The sequence below is a fragment of the Cnephaeus nilssonii genome, assembly GCF_951640355.1.
Source record: "Cnephaeus nilssonii genome assembly, chromosome: 4".
Lineage (NCBI taxonomy): Eukaryota > Metazoa > Chordata > Mammalia > Chiroptera > Vespertilionidae > Cnephaeus > Cnephaeus nilssonii.
The window spans coordinates 24,845,407-24,867,742 of NC_137075.1; the positions used below are offsets into that span (position 1 = coordinate 24,845,407).

General features: G+C 38.2%; 1 protein-coding gene across 5 annotated transcripts in view; it reads right to left on the reverse strand.

Annotated features, from left to right (window-relative positions):
* ARHGAP5 (Rho GTPase activating protein 5) overlaps window positions 1-19,970 on the reverse strand; it is an 87,152-nt gene extending 67,182 nt beyond the window's left edge. For 2 of the 5 annotated variants that reach the window (XM_079768527.1, XM_079768523.1), the window contains exons 1-2: window positions 19,524-19,746; window positions 3,103-6,993 (exon numbers count right to left, since the gene is read on the reverse strand). In XM_079768527.1, coding sequence (XP_079624653.1) covers window positions 3,103-6,822 — 3,720 coding nt within the window. In that variant the 5' untranslated portion in view covers window positions 6,823-6,993; window positions 19,524-19,746. Of the gene's footprint in view, window positions 1-3,102; window positions 6,994-14,194; window positions 14,284-19,523; window positions 19,747-19,903 lie in introns of those variants that run through there. The other 3 variants (XM_079768525.1, XM_079768524.1, XM_079768526.1) reach the window with 3 other exon arrangements.
* Window positions 19,971-22,336: the final 2,366 nt, after the last annotated feature.

The following is a 22,336-nucleotide window of genomic DNA, read 5'->3' on the forward strand; positions in this document are numbered from 1 at the left end:
GTATTCACCAGACCTTGCTCCTTCAGATTACCACTTGTTCTGATTGATGGCACATGCATTTTCTGAGCAGCACTTCAAAACATACGAAGAAGTGGAAAATTGGGTCTCTGAAAAGTTCTATTGGGATGGTATCCACAAATTACCTGAAAGATGGGGAAATGTGTAGCTAGCGATAGACATTACTTTGAATAAAGCACTTTTGATGTTTCTCTTGAAATTATCGTGTTTTCTTTGATTAAAATCCACATTATTAACCGGTACACCTAGTAGACACTTCTCCAAAGAAGATGACACATGGATGGCCAATAGACATCTGAAAAAATGTTCAAGATCACTAACCATTAGAGAGATGCAAATAAAAACTATCATGAGGTATCACCTCACACCTGTCAGAATGAATACTAACAATAAAACAACAAACAAGTGCTGGGGAGGATGTGGAGAAAAGAGAACCCTTGAGCATTACTGGTGGGAATGCAGACTGATACAGCCACTGTGAAAAACAGTATGGAGTTTCCTCAGAAAATTTAAAATGGAACTACCTTTAACCCAACGATCCCATTTCTGGGAATATATCCTAAGAATCTCGAAACACCAATTAGAAACAATATATGTACCCCTTTATTCACAGCAGCATTATCTATATATATAAAAGCCTAAGGACTGAACGACTGGCTGACCATCCGGTAGCTATGATGCGCACTGACCACGAGGGGGCAGATGCTCAACTCAGGAGCAGAAACCACAGGCATGGAAACATGAAACAGACTGATCTCACAGGGAAGGGGGCAAGGGGGAGGGTGGGAAGAGATTAACAAAAAATCTTACATGCATACTCGAGGCCTGGTGCACAGATTCGTGCACTGGTGAGGTCCCTCGGGCTGGCCTGCAGGGATCAGGCCTAAACAGGCTCTCTGACATCTCCCGAGGGGTCCTGGACAGTGAGAGGGTGCAGGCCAGGCCGAGGGACACCAACCGGTGCACAAATCTGTGCACTGGGCCGCTAGTTTACAAATATCCAAGATCTGGAAACAGCCCAAGTGCCCATCAGCAGGTAAGTGGATAAAAAAACTATGGTATATTTCACAATGGAATATTATGCCACTGTAAAAAAAGAGGAACTTTTACCCTTTGCAACAGCATGGATGGATCTGGAGAGTATTATGCTAAGCAAAATAAGCCAGTTAGAGAAAGACAAATAGCATATATTCTCATATGTGGAATCTAATAAACAAAAGAAACTGATAAACAAAATGGAACTGGAAGCAATGGATACATGGAACAGACTGGCCAGTACCTAAGGGGTGAGAAGTGGGGGTAACTGGATAAAGGTGAAGCGATTAGCTAAACAACATATATGCATATCCTATGGGCACAAACAATAGTTTGGTGAAGGTCAAGGAAGGGGGAGACAGGGGTGGATGGAGGTGGGCAAAGGATTCCAGGGAAAAAGGGGGACACTTGCAATAATGTCAACATTAAAATTTTTAAGTAAAAATAAAGTGTGGAATGAATAAAAAAGAATATGAAAATATTTAAATAAATAAATAGTTATTAAAACAATTAAGCAGACTTGTGATCAAAAATAATAAAATAGCCCTGGCTGGTTTTGCTTGGTGGTTAGAGTGTCAGGCTGCAGAATGAAGGGTCGAGGGTTCGATCCCTGGCCTCAGACAGAGTGAGGGAGAGAGGCAATCAATCAATGTGCCTCTCTCACAGTAATGTTTCTCTCTTTCTCTCTCTCCCCCACTCCACTCCATTCTCTCTCAAAAAATTCAATGAAAAAATATCCTGAGGTGAGGATTAAAAAAAAAGGAAAAATAACACAAAAATATAAACAATTTGAAATGGAAAGATTGTGTATGCTTATTTTTGTTAATAAGCATTCAGTAGTTATAATAATATAAGCAAATTAATAGAAAAATACTGAAGTCTTTTGGCAGTGATAAAATATGTAGTGAGGACTAGTGATAATAGGGTAACTGTGAAAAGATGCCAGAGATATTTAGTTAGTAGAGTTTTGTGAGTTGAGTTTGTGTTATAGATCTAAATGAGCCTTACCGTTTACATGTCTAATCTGAAAAACAATGATAAATTTTAAAATATTGCAGCTTAAACTTAGAAAATAAAATGGAGGCTACCAACTATAGGGAAGCAATTACTATATGTAGGTAATCTATCTAGGATAAGGTTACTCAAAATATCTGTATCTTTAATTGGGTTTAATAAATAGTAGTTGGCTGCTGTAAATTAAATATTAAGACTATGGATTTACTGGATGAAGAAATTACCAATATGTAGTATAAAAATCTATTGAATACTATCTGAAAACCATAAAAACCTTGGATAAAAGTTTATGTACACTCATGTCAGATAGCATTAGGAATAACGGTGCTTAAATACTACTGTGAAAAAGATCTAATAAAAATAAAAATTATTAAATACAACTTTAATAGCATACATATTTAGGTTTCTAACAAACTTAATATCATCAAATAAATTAGTAACTATTTAAAATATAACAGACTAAAACTTGCTATTTGAACAGAATTCTACAATTCAAATTTAAGAAACCTTTCTGCAAGTCTGTAGGCTGTATACCACTATCCACAAAAAAGTTGCCTAAAAAGTTAATAAATTTAAAAGACTACAAATTATTAGTTTTATTGAACTGTTAATATGCTTGAGTAAGATAGGTATATCAAATTAATATTGCAAAACTGATAGTTCAGAAGGGAAAAACAGACAAATGGATGCTTACAATACAGAAAAAACAAAAAAACAAAGTCACTTTATATCTGGGTTTTTATAGAGAATATATTCACCCACAATTTCCATGCTGAATATGAAATAAAATTACTCAAAGACGATAAAGCACAAATAAGTGAAATTCAATATAATCAGTAAAAAAAAAAAAAAAAAAAAAATTGCCCTCACAAAATATTCTGAAAATTTTAAAGAGCTGATAATTTTATGTATTGAACGACATAAGGCAGCTTACATTCTCACTGATGTCAAATCCATTAAATTGAAGAAAAAAAATTGTGTTAAAGGTAAAAACAAGAAGCTTTATAAACATTAGTGGTCATAAATTAAATTTACCTTTTTATCTTCTTTTACTTTGTGGATTTTCTTCTTCATTTTCTTATCATCTAATTCCTGGTCTGAAGTGATTGCAGGATTATCAATACCACCTTTCCAAGTTTCAACAGGAGAAAGAAGTGGATCTTCTTCACTTCCACGATGTCTTCCTTTTCTTTTTGTTTTAGAAGTAGTGAAAGCCTCGTCATCACTTGCATCTGAATGTGTTCGTCGATAGTATGACTTGGCTTTACTAAACAGAGTTTTAGATTTATATTTGTATTTTGAAGGCCTCCGTTCCCCATGACTTTTTGAGGTTCTATCAGAAAATCCATTTTCTTCATCTCCTTGGGTGTTATTTACAAATGAATTTCGAATTTTAATAATGCGATTCTGGCTATCATCTGGGACAACATATATCTCATCAGAACAGCCCTTCTGTTTGAAAATTGTATCAATGGGTTCCGCATAGTTATCTGAAGGATCCATATCTTCAGGATGTGCCAAAGGCACCCGGGAAGTCTGTTTTCTTGGATTTTTGCCAATACCAGCTTCTATTGTTTTTAAGAGGTTTGGATCCAGTTTCTTCACATTAGTCTTAGGTACAACTGGTTTAGGTTTAATAGGTGGAGGCACTTTATGGTTGCGTTCATGGTCATGACAGTTGGGGGTGCTATGAATAGGATATTCATTTCCTTCCAAATCTAATCTGTATCTGGAACGGTCACTAGGTGTTGGAAGCAACTGTACATCATCCCCAATTGGACTATAAGGAGGCGGTGCTTCTGTATCATCATCTGAATCAGGGTAGTTGTTATAGGGAAAACAATCTCTGGGAGATGGTAGAAAAACATCCTCACTTTGATGGGTTGATTCCCTTGTATTATCAGATAAATAGGAATTTTCTATCATATTTTTTTTCTCTAGGACATCACTGAAAAACAGAGTAAAGACCTCGGTTTGCCGATGATACTGAGATAAAGAATACAATGCTGTAAATTTAGCAGTGATCTCAGTTGCAATGTGTTCTCCTTCAGTCATTAACTCCTTGATGGCCTCATTTTCAAAAAAATCTGCTTGGCTGTCAGTAACTGCCACCAGTTGTACAGGAATGGTGTCCTGAACTTCTGATAGAAATGCTCGGAGCATTCCCATTGATGCTTTCCGTTTGGCAGAATAAACTAATATATATCCATGAACAAGTTCATCTTTCCTTACTCCAATTGAGGAATGATATGATAATATTGTGATCTGTATTCGCCTCCTTTTTTCACCAATGATTTTGTCAAGCATTAGGGAATTATTCTGTCCAGCTTGAGCAGCGCTGCAAGAATGAGAATCAAGGAAGGGTGAAAGAATAAGATCCACACTAAATGGATCACCACACATGGCACACATAACAATTCTCAAGTCAGCTTCTGATACATCCTTATTGGTGGGAACTGGGCTCACCACATCTAAATTGTGTTTAACTGATTCTAATACTCCTCTTAGAGCTTGCTTTATTTGGGTTTCATTAAACTTCCGAGGATATGTACCAGCAGGTACATCTACAAAAGGACATTGTAACTTGTTTGCCAACTGTTGCCCTTGATGCCTGAGAATTGGTAGATTCTTACTAATAGAATCTCTCTGATTAGCCAGAATTAACGTAAATGGAAGATTAGCCATATATTTATCTTTTCTGATCTGAGAAGCTTCAGTTCTTATTTTTCCAATAAATTCCCCAATAAAATTCAATGACTCGATGGAATTAAATACACAGAAGCACCCATGTGGTTTAAAGGCGGCAGTCCATAACTGACTTAAAAAGTAAGGCGAATTGGCATCAACTGGTCGAAGATCAAGTTCATAAATTTTTCCATCTAAGGCATACTCATCATCAGTGGATTGTGTCCTTATCTCATTTGCTAGTTCTTGGGCAAGGCCATCCTTCCCTAAAATAAAAAGGTTAACTTTATCTATATTGGTACTATCATGATACAATCTTAAGCGACCATGATCTAACTGCAAAAGACTACTGGCAAGTAACTGCTCTACTTTAATGTCCATACAATTTTGGCCACTAAGACATGTTTCTTTAGTGGGATGATAAACAAACCCTATATGCTTAAGTAGAAGAGACTCCCTATCAGGTGCAAGTTTCTGTAAAGCTTTATATCTAGGTTCTTCACTCAAAACTGTATGAATTTCACTCATTTTATCTGAACTAGGTGTTGCATTAAGATCTAAATCATAAAAAAGTTCTGAATGCTCAAAAAGCATTTCCTGAAACTCTTCTTTGGCTTTTTCAACTATTTCTCGCTGATGCCTACTATACACCTCTTTGCTGTCAGCCTCGGTAATATACTTGAAGGCTTCATCCTCCATAACAAAGCACATGACTTCCTCCCATGGCTGTCCAGGTGAAATGAACTGAATTTTTTCCAAAGTCTTTTTGAATTTTTCCTTCATTTCTACCCTCCTTTTCTCTGATATTAGATGTTGTACATGGTTCTGATAGACTTTTTCAGCTTCTAAAGTGCTCAGGAGGTCAAATGGGATTCGCCTATCATTAATTTTGTCTATATGGTCAGTTTCATCCCAAGGTGTTTTTTCTAGCACCACAAAACATAACTGAAAATCTGCTCTCTTTTCCATTAATTTCAAAGCTTCTGACCAATTCAAATGTTCAATCTCTTCTAGATTTGGCAAAAGAGTGTTAAAAGCTCTTGGTAAGGTATTTATATATTCTTCTCTCCTTTTTCTTATATGTTCTTGTTTAAGTTGTTCTATATGTTTTGAGAAAGTATTTCGGGCCTTTTTTGTTCCCTCTAAATTGATATATTCTTCATAATCAGGATGATTTTTTAATTTATTACTAACAGTTTTCCAAGTTGCATGATAATCTCTCACAGTCTGCACAAGTTTTTCAAACTTATCTGTTGCTGTGACAACAAGTTGTCTCTGTGTTTTAAAAGCATCCAGATAGGGAATAATTTTAGGTTTGCCACGAGTTTTATCCAACATTTGTACCAGTGCAGTGAAACATGTTTCAATGTTGACATTCAATCGTGCTGATGTTTCCACTACAAGAAGGTTCTTTTTGTTTGAAGCAAATGCCTGAACTTCTCTAAGATAGTGATCCACGCATTCATCACATTTAGTTGCTGCTATTATTACAGGCTTTTTTGATTTTGATAGTTGGACAAAAAGGTTATTCACAAATTTAAGTTGATCATCAAACTTCCTATTGCATCCCTGACTTACGTCAATGCACAATAAAAATCCATCTACATTGAGCTTCCCTTCAGGCATTTGCTTCTGTTCAAAGTCTTGCTCCAAGCCTAGTTGATCAGTGCAAATGTACATTAGTTTTTCTGCTGACTGCAATTTAGAAGCAGCTGCACGTTTTATATACGGTTGTAAATTTGTACTCCGATGAGGCAAGAAAGTCTGGTCATCAATGAATTCTGTTTGTTCAATGACATGAATTTTGCATTCTACTCCATCTTCACCATTTAGTGTTATGTCACCCCAGTACAAAAAGTGATCATTGTTTACTACTCGTCCTCCAAAGTCAATGGTGCTGAGCACAGAAGTATGCTCTGGATAATATTCATCTGCTTTTGAGCGTACAAATCTATTGCACAAACAAGACTTTCCAACTCCACAGTTACCTTTGTCTTTTTCAGTCCCAGAGAGTCCAACTACACTGATAGTATAGGATGGGGGGCGCGGCTCTTTGTTTTTTGCCATCATAACTCTCTTCTCATGTCTCTACATTCATGAAGATAACCAGATATACTTCTCATTCTGAAAATAAAAAATCATCTCAAAATATAGATCCTGAATTTCAGAACTATATTTGGTTCTTTGTATTTCCCTCATTTTTGTGCAAAGGTCTTCAAGATCTTCAAATAGATCATCTGCCTAGAAAGAGGAGAAAAAGAACAAATCTTAATCATGAATTACATACATTAAATTATATACATATTAAAGATATTCATAACAAAGCACCATGCACGTTAACAATGTTACATGTATTTTAAAAAATCACCATAAAAATGTCTATGGTTTATTGTTATAAATGTGAAATGACTTCAAAATTTAAGGCAATTTTAACAACTAAAATTTAAACTAATACAAGATTTAATATCTCACAAGTTTTAAAATAAGCCCTTATTAACCAAATGAGCATTCTGTCTCTACTCTTTTCTATGAGTTTAAGGAAACAACTAGTCCTTTCCCTTCCCCTCAATTTTCCTGCCTTCTATGACTGGAGGCTATATTTGGTGATAACTAAATTATACTAGCTGCTTTAAAAACTCCCTCACAACCTTTAAATCCAAATAAATAAGTTTGTATGAAAAGAAACTCCAGTTTTTTATTCTACTGCCGCGCTTTGTAAAACCTGGGGTATTTAAAAAATTAAATCCCGAGTAGAATAAAGGAATCGAGAAAAAAGCAAGCGAGTGCAAAGGGTTAAGATATTCAAATACTTACAAGGTGAAATAGAAATAAATGGACAGTTAGTGCAAATAATGACATTATTTAACTAGATACGTTTCTCAAATTAAGGTGAAGAACTAATTTTTATTTCTTATCTACAAGCCCACTTCTGTAAAATAAATTAAAAAAATTTAAAATCTAAGCCCCAATTTCTTATTAGATTCAAGAGACATAAAATTGTCAAATTGTTTCTAAATGTTCTTGATTTCTGCATACATTTCCTCGCAGAGTAGTTACAAAGTGCACCACATTTTGAGCAGCATCAAGGTAAAGAATTTTAAGATTATATATTCAGGACAATCTTTTAGAAATATCTTATAGCCCTAGCCAGTTTGGCTCAGTGGATAGAGCGTTGGCCAGTGGACTGAAGGGTCCCGGGTTAGATTCCAGTCAAGGGCATATGCCCAGGCTGCCAGCTGGATCCCCAGTAGGAGGTGTGCAGGAGGCAGCTGATCAATGATTCTCATCATTGATGTTTCTATCTCTTCTTCTCCCTTCCTCTCTGAAATCAATAAAAATATAAAAAGTATCTTATATACCAGCAACATTAAATAACTTAAAAAAATTCCATGTAATTTAACTTAGGTTACTTATGTGGAAGCAATGAATCAGTCTCTAATAAAATTTTATTTGGAGATTCTTCAAATTCTTTTGAGATTGAATTAAAAGCAATACAGGCCAGGCGTGGCTCAGTGGTTGAGCATCGACCTATGAACCAGGAGGTCACAGTTTGATTCCCAGTCAGGGAACATGCCCAGGTTGTGGGCTAGATCCCCAGTGTGGGGCATGCAGGAGGCAGCCAATCAATGAAACTCTCTCATCATTGATGTCTGTCTGTCTGTCTGTCTGTCTGTCTGTCTGTCTCTCTCTCTCTCTCTCTCTCTCTCTTTCCCTCCCTCCCTCCCTCCCTCCCTCCCTTTTCCTCTCTGAAATCGGTAGAAATATATTTAAAAATAAAAGCAATATATCATTTCCACCACATCAAAATTTTACAAGATAGGGAAAATATTCAGTTATGCCCACCAACATACAGAATAACCCTGCTAAACCAAATATAAAGAAGATGAAGAAAAAAATTAAGGAAAAAACTACCACCTGGTTCCCAACAGCTGGCTTCTCCACTGACCTCAATTTCAAGTAAACATCTATTCAGATTATACTGAATATTTGCTATACTATCAACTAATGGTAAAGAGAAACTGTCCTTATAACTTAAATTTTTTACTAACATTTCAGGCAAAATATTTAAAAATAAAATTTCAGTTTTATTCTTGTGTTTAAAAGTTTATCCTATTAGCTTCAACTAAATATTAATTTTAAAAGCATCAGCCATGTGATATTCAAACTAAATGTTTATTAGGTTCACTTTTGTAATAAATAAAATATGACTATGTTGAAGGAGCAAGAAGTAGAAAACATCAAGTAGAACTGATTTCTAGTAGGACTATTATCTCCTAGTTTATAACAGTAAAGCCCTAACCCTCTTGAGACATGGTTCCCCCATCTATAAAATGGGGCCACATTATCTATATAAATTTAAGAAAAAAAATTTTCTCAAATATTAAGTGCTTAGCAAACAAATGGTGCTTAATAAATATTAGTTTGGTTTCCTAATTTGATTCTTAGAACCTGGGAGGCTGTTAAAGATTTATAAAAATGATGTGATCAGACTTGTGACTTAGAAATATTTATCTGGCAGCAGATTACACAATAACTGTAAGTAAAAGAGATTAGGACAGAGCTATCAAATCCCATTAACTTGTTTTTTGGTTTTAGTTAAAATTGTTTAAAAATCTTAATCTATGATAAAAAGGAAAATTAGTTTGTGATAACAACACAATGATTCTATAGCTAACAATCAAGGGGGGAAAATAAAAACGTAGAATATGAGGTGTGTTTTTCCTTATTAGAATAACAAAAAAATGCAGACAACATACTTTAAAATGTACATCAAAAGAAAACATCTAGTGATTACTTTGAATTTTTATGTTAAACAGTACAAACACTAGAATACATAAGTCCTTTATTAAACAAATATCTATTCTGAAAACGAAGAGCAATTCAAAAACAGTCCCCTGCCTTCCACAGTTTAAGAGATAGTTATTAACAGAGAAGTTAACAATGCAATGTCATTATGGACCCGAGTATTGTAGAAGTTTTTCAACTATAAATCAAATCCTTGCCAGTCATACCTTTATTAATATTTCTCATGCTTATCCAAACACATTAAACTTCATTTCTGCTCTCCTATAAAATAATCCTCAAAATACTGATATACTTTAGTATCTTAAGTTATAGAGTATGAGAGCAGAAACAAAACACTATCACAAAATGTATTTTAAAAAACTCCAAAACAAAAGGGCCTTAAAATTAAATGAAGATAAGTGGAGTCATGAAGTCATCACCCTGTCACTGGTTACTGAAAACTGGAAGTTTTTTTATATAATAGAGAAATAAAACTCTATATATTGAGGATAAATTTTAATACTGAAGCTTTAACATACTCCAATTAATTTGACAGCAGTAGTTTCTGAATCATGAATATTAAAGTTTAAATGAGAAATGTTAGGTTTGTGTGACATTTATGGTTTTCACAGCAAATTTACAACAAACTACCAATTACATACAGTAAGTAACATCTATGTCCTTCTTTCTAACAATGCTATTGGGCAGGCTACCTGCTGTTAAGTCAGCTTCAAAGCTTATGTCATGAATCACCATATAGTGATTTTCGAACTGTGGTAGAAAAATTCTTTCACCTAGAGGTAGGAAAGAATAATATTGGGCAAATAAAGTTGCTATCTTTTCAAATCTCTCAACAGAGTAGTGCTTTTTTAAAATCTGATTTACAGGTTTACTTAACTCAGAAGCTTAGTTTAAAAGTGTTTTCAGATTTTAAAAATGTTTGAAAAACCCTCAACCAGAAAAAAAAATTGCCATCACCCTGCCCTCAAGAATATTTTGCCATTTGTTTAGGTGAGTATGTTATTACCACCTCATGAGAGAAAGCAAGCTTTCATGAGGTTGGCTCTAATAGGTTATGAGGGCATTTAATTTCAAACACCTGAATTATAAATATATGAATTATCCCCTGGCTTTCAACATCCAAGTCAAAATTGCTCTCCACTGACTAGCCAAGGTAGTTTTTCTTCTGTGCTTAAGAAAGAAAGAATCCATTGTTTTTTTGTGCTCTCCACTAATAAACTAATGGCCAATGTCTACATGCTGGATGTTTATTTTGAAAATTCCTTTTAAATATATCTAATGGTAATATTTATGTCAATATATTCATATCTTTCTACATTTAATGTAACTTTAATATAACTTGTTCTCATTGTCTTATAACTTCTAGCATCATTGCTTATTTTTACTCATGAAGAAACTGAGACAAAAGTAGCAGTCTCTTGATGACCAATCTTTAAGCATTAGAACACTGTTACTAAGCTTTTAATATTTTGCAATGCAGTTTCTCATTTTGCCTTTAGATAACCTTATTTCAAGGAAAAGTTTAACTATCCTTATAGAAATTAAGACAATAAAAAATTTAAGTAAAACTGTCCTACAATTGTCTGCTGAAATGAAGCTATCTCTACAACTTAGTTTTCTAAGATATTTTTACTAAGCCATTCAAACATAACATGCCCCTTTTAATGGAGTTTTAGTAACATGAAGTGGCTTTCTACAAAAAAAAAAAAAAGTTCTACAGGAATTAAAGAAACTGAAAAAATATTCTTAGTAATTTTGGTTTAAACTAAAATTTTGTTTGTACCTTTCCACAAAACTGTTGCATTCATTAATAAAAGGTATAATTTCAAAAATATTTTAAATGTTGAAGTTAACATAGTATCAGGAAATTCCGACTGGCTCTCCAAAATATAGCCAGAATCTATCACTTCTCATTACCTTTACTGCTATACTCTGACCATCATCTCTGGTCCTAGATTATTCCAAGGCTTCTAAACTAATTTACCTGGTTTCTGCCCACCCCCTTCCCTAGTTTATTCATTATCAGAGCAGCCATAAGTCAGAGCTTCCCATTCTTCTGCTCAAACTCTCCAGTGGCTCCTAAAAGTGAAAAACAAGTCCTTTCAACTATATCTGCCTTCTCCAACCCTCTTTCTCACTGACTTACTCTCATTCTATTTGCCCCACTCTCATTCTGCTCCAGTCACAATAAGGAACACTGAACTGTTCTTTGACATGTTAAGCATGTTCGTGCTGTTGCACTTATTTTTCCCAAACCCTCCACCAAAATCCCCCTTGCTTAACTCCTTATCTCCTAACATACTATACAACTTATCTCTTTATTACTTCTCATTAACTTGATCTCTTTCCCCATCCCACTTTATTTCATCAATATATCCCAAGAGCCTAGAACAGTGTCTCTCACATAGCAACTACTCAATAAATGTATGAGTCCTAATAAATATTAACCTTTTGCACTCGGATGTCGAGTGTGACTCGACACCGTTAGCATCGGTAGCAGCTCCTATGTCGAATTGTATTGAATGTGTCAATAATTTGAAATGTAAAAAAATCCAAAGAAATAAGTTTGTATGAAAAGAAACTCCAGTTTTTTATTCTACTGCCGCACTTTGTAAAATCTGGGGTATTTAAAAAATTAAATCCCGAGTAGAATAAAGGAATCGAGAAAAATGCAAGCGAGTGCAAAGGGTTAAAATAAAAAGAAGTGCTGTAATTTATCAATCTAAAAGGTTTTCTAAAGGTATTTGTGGAAGGAATGAATATACACATATTTTAAGGTCCCAAAAATTTAGTCAAAAATTAGACCATTAGAATGAAGACTATGATCTATAACAATATATTCAGCCAGAACAACCATCTAATTTTTATTTTTGACACAAACATTTTTAAAATCACAAATATTTATTATAGGAAATTACATTTTCACGACCTAATTACACAGAAAGAAATTTTTAATTACACACTCCATCTTCTTTAAGTCAAATATATAAAATATCCCTTATATAAACAGATATTCAAAAGAGAAGAAAGACCCAAACCCATATATCCCACAATCTCAGGTAAACTTATCTAGAATAGTTTAAGAATAAAAACGTCAACTGGTACTGAAAGATGAACACGGTATTATACCATTATACTGTTATTTTTCTTAATGTTCATTGACAAATTTATTAGTGTTGTGAAAAATTAGAAAAGAAAATGAAAAAAACATTTTAACATATATAAGACTAGAGGCCCGGTGCATGAAATTCATACACTATGGGGTCCCTCAGCCTGGCCTGCATCCTCTCATAATCCAGGACCCCTCGGAGGATGTCCACCTGATGGCTTAGGCCTGATCCCCCCAGAGATTGGGCCTAAGCCGGCAGTTAGCAGTCCGGGGTTCTCACAGTCTGGGACTCCTCGCTCCTTACCGCCTGCCTGCAGCGGAGGCAGGAGAGGCTCCCGCCACCGCTGCTGCGCTTGCCAGCTGTGAGCCTGGCTTCTGGCTCAGTGGCGCTCCCCCTGTGGGAGCACACTGACCACCAGGGGGCAGCTCCTGCATTGAGCATCTGGCCCTGGTGGTATAGCGACCGGCTGTTCCAATGTTTGGTCAATTTGCATATTAGGCTTTTATTATATAGGATAGCTAAGTAATTAAACAATGTAATACCTGTAGGAGAGTCAATCCTATTCTATAATATAATCCTATATATAAGCACAGAATCTTAAGGTTGAAAGGAACCCTTAAAAAATGACCATTCCTATGAATTAGTCTTTAGACAAGATTACAATCAGATGAATTGAAAAGAAAATCTATTAAAAATTTCACCAATTTATGTAGTAACTAAATAACCTGGAAGCATATCTTGGTAGGATTTAGGATTAAACTATTAAGAGGAAGATTCTCTGTTGTGTTTTTTAACCATATTCCTAGCACCCAGAACAGTGCCTGACACACAGCAGGTGGTCAAATACTTGATGATTAAATGAATCAATCTTCAGCCTTAGATCCTAAACCACCAGGCACATTTATAGTCACAATTAAAAAAAAAAAAATCACATACTGCTATGGGCCTATAAAATCTACCACAGCAGAATATTCTTATAAAAAGTATAGGTTTTTTTCCCCAAGAACTATAGGCTGATCATTAACACAAATTATGGGTTTATAAACAGTAAGCCCTGAAGCTCAATAGAAGTATTTCCAAATATGAGGGTCCAAATAGGCAGTCCCCTGGAAGCTCCCCAAGCCCTACTCACCAAAGGTAATTCTGCTTTTACCCATTTTTATCTTTTAGCATTTCAAGTATTTATTACATGCAAAGTTTTCCTTAACAAAATATGTGAAAACCAATGACCTAAACCATTCCCAAACACATTAACTGCCTTCCCTATTATTTAATCAATACTTTCTTCTAACATGTCAAGTCACCGAGATGTAAATGTTAATTCTAAACTCTTCCTAGACCATTTCCGTATTCTGTGGTGAAAACAGGAGAACCAAAGGTCATTTCATTTTTATCAACCTATGTAAACAACTCATTAGGTATTTACTGGGCTTAGCTACTATCTGCTTAGCTTCATGTCAGAGGTTTTGAGAGTACAAAGGTATGTATAGAGAAGCCCACTAAACCAGTGCTATGAACATGCTCACCTCCCTTCCAGGGTCTGAGTCCTTTCTCCTTACTTTGGAGGACTGAGAAGCAGGGGAAAGGATGTAATCTGATATTCAGTACTGCAATGCTGTAGAGGAGGGAAACCATTATTTTCATTATACAAACTACATTAGGTAAGGTTTAACAATTTTCTTAATGATGGAAACATTAAGAGGTCAAGTAAGAATCTCAGGAAGGGGTATAGACTAACAAGGAAATATGGATTTTTTTTTAAGGTTCAAAAGCACTTTCCACACTAATTTTAAGCAGCTTTATGGTACCATAGCTATGGAAACAAAGGCAATGTGCTATACCATGGAAATGATAAATGCAATGGGAATTCAAATAAATGAAAGATTAACACAAATTGGAATAGCTCAGGGCTTTGAAAACTTTTTTTATATAAGACCAGACAGCAAATATTTTAGGTTTTGTGTTCCATACAGTGTGTTACAACTATTTTACTCTGGAGTCATAATGCAAAAAAAGCCATTCACAATACTTTAAAATTTGGATTTAAAACATAAGTAATTCCAGGTGTGTGATTAGGTAGAGTGTTAGAGCACAGTTGCCATTTTGAAAAATAAGAGGCTTTTTTTAATTTTATTTCTGAAGATCTAACTATAAAGGGTCTTCAAAGCAAAAAGGAATTAGACCTTGTAATAAGCAATAAGAAGACATTTTATAGTCTGGAAGTGGAACGCAAAATTAGATTTGGTGGGGCACAAAACACGAGAGATGGACCAATACTAGAGACTTTAAAGCTCCTGAACTATCACAGAACTGAAACGAGCAAACCGAGACAAAGAGAGTTTGGTGATTAGCTGCTAGATGTTAAGAAATAAAGACAAATAAGTCAGTGTTTCTTTATGAAAAACTCATTGGTTTTAGCAATAAATGATGGTATCACTTGACTTTCAGGTAACAGTATGTCTGAAGACAAATGAAAATACAGAAATGAAATGAAGCTCTTAACTCTAGAAAATTATTTAAGAGACCATTTGATTTAATACTCAAAAGAAACATCCAAAGGGTTATATTCTTAGTTAATAAAGAACAGACATTTGGACCTTTGAATTCCCCAGATCATTGGAATGTTAATTTTCCACTAGTCTCTAGTCAACCAAAATAAAAAATAAATAAGTAAACAAAAGGTATTATCTTGGCTCTGAAAGGTAAGTATAAAAAGAAACATAAAATTTTGGATCAACAGGAAAACAATGAACTACACTGTATAAGCCAAGGTAGTTTTTCCTAGGCTATTTAACAATGCCAAATATAGCAAAGTGAATATAGTAATGCAAGCATTATTTATTTCTCAATCACGCCTTCTATTAACCTTGTGTTAATATTTTCCCCCAAATCTCTCAATTTGACTCATAAAGGCACAAATTGATGCTCTTACATTTTAACCTTATATTTTCTCCTCACCTGCCAATCTACCCTGTACTTTCCTGTGTTTTGGTCCAGTGTCTCTAATCTACTTACATGTCTTTTTTCTCTCACTTATCCCAATCCTACGGAACTTCCAAATGTTATCTATCTCCTTTATCTAAATTCCTTAATGCCGATTTTTAAATCAGTATGTACTGCCTTATATATGGTTTTTTACTCTGCCTTGAACTGGCATCTAACTATTCCTAAATTGTCTAACTCCCCAACAAAGCTATAAGCTCTTTTAAGATAGCAATAGTTAATATTTCCTTGTACCACTTACAGTGCCCAGCTTCTTACTAAAATATTAGTCAGGGATTATCATAAACTAGGCTAAATCTAATATGAAGCTAGAAATATGAAAATTCACTTTCTACCGCTAATTCTTCATAATGAAAAGCTTAAGTATTTAACCAAGTGACAAATATCAGTGATATTTAAGGAGCAAAACATTAACAACCTATTTTGACTGTAGGTATTGTGGACAGTCAACTTCCAAAATACAACGAAAGGCCAACCTTGTTGATTCTCTCTCTTACATTCAAACTTCTGTAGTTAAAACATCCAAATTCCATTCTCTTCTTCTGCATCTCTTAGTACTTGTAACTATTTACTCCTATAATTATAGTTAACTACCTCTTCAACTAAAGTCTGAGCTAGCCATCTCTAATTTATAAAGGCCAGGCACACAGTAAGTGCTAAATAAAGGTAGTCTGAATTAATGAATAACCAATCAGAGGCTTTCAACTTTTTTAATGAAGTTGATTTCATTTTTCAAAGGAGATCTTACATTTAATTACATATATTTAACAGACAAAAATAGAAGCTGCCTTTGTCTGGGAGGGTGGGTTGTTAGAGAAAGTCTCAAGACACTCAGGAAAAATCCCTAAGAGGTCCAATGAACAGTCAGAACACCAATTAAAGTTGAATTTAAAATTCTTACCATTATAGCCCTAGGTGGTTTGACTCAGTGGTTAAGAGTGTCAACCCTCGACCTAAAAGTCTTAGGTTAGATTCCGCGTCAAGGGTAAGTCGGGGTACATGCAGGAGGCAACCAAGCAATGTGAAGATGTCTCTCTCACATCAATGTTTCTCTCTCTCTCCTCTCCTCTCTCCTTCCACTCTCTAAAAATCAAGGGAAAAATATTCTCGGGTGAGTATTAACATCAACAACAAAATTTTAAAATTATTACCATTATAACTATTTCCCTTAATTTCGAATATGGCTTTTCCTGGCTTGATAAAATTACATACAACAACTTTCACTTAAATAGTTTGATTACCCAGATTGCCAAATGATGGATCACTTTATCAAAGTTGCTGCCCAGTTCTTTTAAAACTAAATCCCCCTGGTGTACTTTAAATGTATTTCACAAGCATCTTTTAGAAACATAAGACATTAATGAAATAGAACACTATAAAATGCTTCTTCAGTCAATTACAGTATCTGCATAACTTCTTGATGTATAAAGAAAAAAATCATGGATATTACAGCCCAAATAGATGACTTAAAATAATATCTATGAAAACTGAAATCGTGGCAATTAAAACTTAATTCTGTAGCTACCAAGAAAACCTCTATCATGCCATTTCATATTTAAGAAGTGAATACTAAAGGGAACACTTTACCTTAAGTCCTGCTAATGTTGAAAGAGTAAATATAGTATAGTCTTCATGAGACATAATTTTTTCTTCAATTAAAAAAGTGAGTTACAAAACTATTATTGTAACCTGTACCACAACTTCAATTCCAAAAAAGGAATGCAAAAAAACAATATTTTATTCCTTAAAAACTCTTAACTTGCAGGTCAAAATAATTTATTTTCTCCAAAAGAGTAAGGGTACTAAATCTGCCTTTCAAACAGAAATGGGGTGAGGTGGGAGGCTGGGCAAAACATTTAGGATAAGTACAGAATTAAGATAGTAGTTTTGCAATACATTTTTTAAATTTCTAGAGTAATTTAAATGGGAGAAGGGGTGCTAAAAATCTGATAAAAGAATGATAATTCTGTGACAAAGCTCTTATAATGTACAAAGGATGACAAAATAAGACCTGCTGATGTGGGTTAAAAAAAAATGTAGCTTACACATGACAAATTGATTACCTAGTGTCATCTGTGTCATTCTAATTTCTGCCTTAAGTCAATCAGATCAATAGTGCTATTTCTTGAGTTACATTCATAGGCATAACCAGCTTTCCAATCGTGTATGTTTAGTTATGCATACTCCAAGGCCTTGTAAGTTTTTGGCCATTTCCCCTACCTCTCTCTTCCTTTGATCTACTAGAGATACAAGAAACGTGGGTCAATTACAAAGAATAGGTAGAGGGGAAAAAACCTGTAAATGAGAAAGCGATTTAAAATGGAAGCAAAAACCTTAATCTGGAAACTGTCTAGTAGATTACCTATATGGCCAGTATGTACATTAAAAGTAGAGCAGTTTTATCATATTCAAGTCAAATACACTGGAATTGACAGTAAAACATTTCCAAACACATTTTACTAATATCTTACTTAACCAAATGTTTTTCCGAATAGTTGCATCAAATTTTTGTTAAAAGAACCATTTTAAATGGGTATTTAGAGAAATATTCCCTGTAGTGAATGAGATCCTCAATGCCAATAAACACCCTCTAACACTCATTCTGTCCAAATGAACGTTGGTTTTGGATTTAAGTGGAGCAGGCACCCCCCGCCCCCAACACCTGTAGAAAGCAGCATAAGCAAAGATCAGTAAATACAGCGAAGGATTTCACTGTTTTACAGCTGGACATTCTTTAAGTGACACGATCCCTACCTATCACAAAGGGAAAAGCAAATTATCGATGGGAATTTAAACTTAAAACGCGCGTATACACCATCTGCATGCCTATTTTGGTCTGGTTTTAAAACATTTCAATTCCCATATATTAAGCACAAAACTGGGCCAAAACTGGATCTGTCGCATGGTACAACTACAACCGTCTCCCCCACAACTTTCTCTCGAAATTTTACTAACCGTCCTGATAGTGTGCCTTTACCCGCGAGCACCTTTACAGCTCAAGCCACCCAGAGCCTCCACCTCCCTTGCATTTCTATGAACGCCGGGGGAGGGTGTGGGGAGGGAGGGTGTTTCTCGGTGGAGAAGTGCGCGCGCGCTCCCGCGCGGTTCCCCGCCCCCACCCGGAGACTTTTCTTTTAGTGGAAACGGGGAGATTTCTAAAGATTCTTCTTCCAGCCAAAACTCACACTATCAGAGCCTCAAGCCGGCGAGTCTACCGACGGGATTCGGTGTTGTGGTTGCGCAGTGCAACTTCTCAGAGACCGTACCCCGAGTTTTAACAGCAGCAGGGAAATTGGAGAGGAGAACCCAGGACCGGAGTGGGGAGGAGACGGGGAAAAGTGAAAGGGCCGTGTCTCCCGAAAGGCGCTTTAAGTTTGCAACGAAGATCGTGTTTCCGCGAATATGCGTCCACCCCCTCTTCCCCCTTCCAGGTGGAACTCGTTAGCGGCAACCCAGCCCGCAGCCACCGCAACCTTCCTTTCCCCCGCGTCCCCTCCGGGGCCAGGGCAAGTGAAGACGCCCGCAAAGAGCGGCCGGCCGGCCGGCGGGGACGGCGCGGGCCGGGCCACCACCAGGCCTCCGCCGACCCCAGCCCGTCACCTGTGGAGAAGGCGCCCCTGCTTCCCGCGGCCTCGCTGCCCTTCACGCCGACCGTACCCCTCCCGCCCCGCCTGCGAGGACGGAGCGCAGCGCCCGGTTCCCTCCGCGGCTGCGGGGCCCCAGCCCCTTGAACTGGTTACAACCGGCGGCGGCGGAGCGGGGCAGCCTGCGGCGGCAGGGTCCCGGGCGGGGAGGGGGCGCGCGGGCAGGCCCAGAAGGGCGGGGGCGGGGTGGGGGGTCGCAAGGTCCTACCTAACACCGTCGGTCTCCTCCGTCTCCTCAACCGCAGCGGCCCCGGCGCTGGCGGCGGCAGCGACATTCCTGGGGAGCGCTCCGCCGCCGCCGCCGCCTCCTCCTCCTCCACTCTCGGCTCGCCTCTCTTCCCCGGCGCGCTCACCGGGCGCCGCGTCCCTTCGGCCACCTCCCCGGCGCTCCCCAGCACACACGCCCCGAAACCTTGAGCCCTACGGCTCCCGCGGCCGGGAAACCCACCCGCCCTCCCTCCCCGCCACCAGCGGCAGCCCCGTCCCTCCCCCCTTCCCCGGCGCCGGCCGCCGCGCGGGGTTCAGTAATGGCGGCCACTCGGGCTCCCTCGCGCTGACGGATCTCTCTCCCTCTCTCCCGAACTTTACCTCAGCATCTCCCCGGCGCGCACCGCCGGAACGCACGCGCGCGCGCGCGCAGCCACACACCCGGCGGGGGCGGAGCGGCGGCGCGGCCTCGACGGGGCGCGCGCACGCGCGCACTCGCGCTGCCCTCCCCCCCCCCTCCCCCCAAACCCCCACCCCCGCCGCCCTCACCTCGCAACGCCTCCCCGGCCTCACGCTGGGCCGGGCCCCGCCCCGCCCCTCGTCTCCCGGGAGCCGGGAAAGGCGCGAGCTCTGGAGCCGGAGGTGGGGGGGCGGGGGGAGCAGGCGCGGGGCCGCGTCCTCGCTCGCGTCCCGGCTCCCTCATTGGCTTCTGCCCCTCCCCCTCCTTCCTCCGTCTCTCCCATCCATTGGTTCCCTCTCCTACTCCATTCCTTCTCACCTTTTCCCTTTTACCCGCTGGCGTGAGTGTTTTTCCTTAGCTTTCCCCTTTCTCCGTCTTCGGCTCCTCCTCTGGTCCCATCCTCCCACCGCTTGGAACGCTGCAGACGGTGCAGCCCCTGAGCGCGGGTGTCCCCGAACCTTCCCTGCTTCCTCCCCTTCCCTCTGTTCCGGTTTCTGGCCGAAACCGAGCGAGCCACGACCCTGCAAAGGAGCCCGACTCGGTGGGAGCCGTTGCGAAACCTCGCACGGGCGCTGAGTGATGCTGGATAAACCTCCCTACGGTCCCCGGAGCGTTACCGAATTCGGGGGAGGACAATCGGCGCCCGAGCTCATTCCCAGGGACAGGCTCGCAAGTGCGCTCCTGGACTTGCAGCCGGCTTTCCGCCGGGGATCGCTCGCCCGCTGCAGACCTCGCCCGCCCGGGACCCGGCGGCGTCCGCACCCGGGAGGCGAACTCCCCGGGAGCCCGAAGGATCCTGTTTCCGTCCACCGGGCACCGGGAGGCGTCGGGCCCTCGGCTTAGTCTGGAAACGGAGCGCAGTGCCAAGCTGGGGTGGGTTTTAGGGTAACCCAAAAGACCCGTGTTCACACCACCACCAGCCCAACCTGGATTTTGTTATACTGCCTGAAATATATTCAGTATTATTTTTTCCCCCAGACTTCACAAGTTTGGGGGTACCCTGGGCTTTCGGTGTATTTGTCATCTGGGCATTGGCATTGAATGGTGGAGAAAGGAAGGACAGCAGAAAAATGCCTTTCCTTTTACCATTGAAACGGAGGTCTTGTGGTTTTTCCCAAGGTCATCAGAATCTGTTTTATTTAGAGGTCTTAAAAAATATTTGCCAGCAGACAAAAGAATAAGCAAAAACACAGATCTACCCCAATTCGTTATTACGTCTAAAAGAAAAGTAATTTGGACTAGAATTTCTCTGTGAGGAAAGATTCCTTTCCTACACTGGAAACAGTTAATCAGTAAACATTTTAAAAGTCCTTTAAATGCAGGTTATTCTTTATTTCTTCTGTTACATAAGGTACTGAAGTTAGCCAAGATTTCTTTTTAGTGTTAATAAAGATGCAGCTGCTGCCAACCACGTACATTTACCGTCTCGGAGTAAAGGAAAGCAAAACTGCCTTTGGTTAAAATCTGTTAGAAAGTATTTGTTAGTAAATCTGTCACAGAATTCCAGAAGTTCTGTTCGTTGGTTCCCCACCCTGCTCTTCTCTCCATATTTCTCGAAAGGTAAACCTAATAGACAAAAGCAGGGGAGAGGTGTTTAATTTCTCTACATCTCTTACTCTCTAATCTTAGAAAGGCATGCCTAAAATTCCTTACTCCAGCCACTGCCTTGCATCTGAATGGTACCTAATAGGTTAAGTTAAGGTCTGCAGTTACAAGCCATAGGCGGGGAAGAGGACACTAAAGAAAACTTGCAATGAAAGTAAAGGTAGAGGGGAGGAAAGGAGAAAAAGAAGAGAGGAGGAAATTGGAGAGAGAGAGTGGAAACTTCAAAGTGCGGTACTAATTCTCATACTGCTTGTATAGATTGGAAAGTTCATGCATTTAAATGCATTTCTTGACCTTTGTACTAAAAGTCCTTGAAAATACAAGAAGCCAATTCAAAGTCATAACTTTGATTTTGATATGTTATGTACTCTAGCCTATCTAACCTACAATATTTTAAAAATTATTTCCTAAATCAGAAATTTTATAACCATGGACATGTATCAACCTAAAGCAAAGTCAAATAAGTCAGGGCTTTTTAAAGGAAACATTAACATATAAAGAAGGTGAAAATTACACCTTCTTTATATGTTAATATTTCCTCTAAAACAAACATGATACTAAGAATCAGTATAGGTAAAGGTAAAAAAGACTTGAAATCATTTTCTCTGCATTAAGACACCAGAAACTGTGAGAAAAAAAAAAAAAGGCCATAGTTTTTGAGCAATAATTTCCATAACTCATTATTTTTAGTCAGCCTACATCATTCATTTTGATTCAAGGAACCTGAAACTTTAGGACTTTGTTCCTTA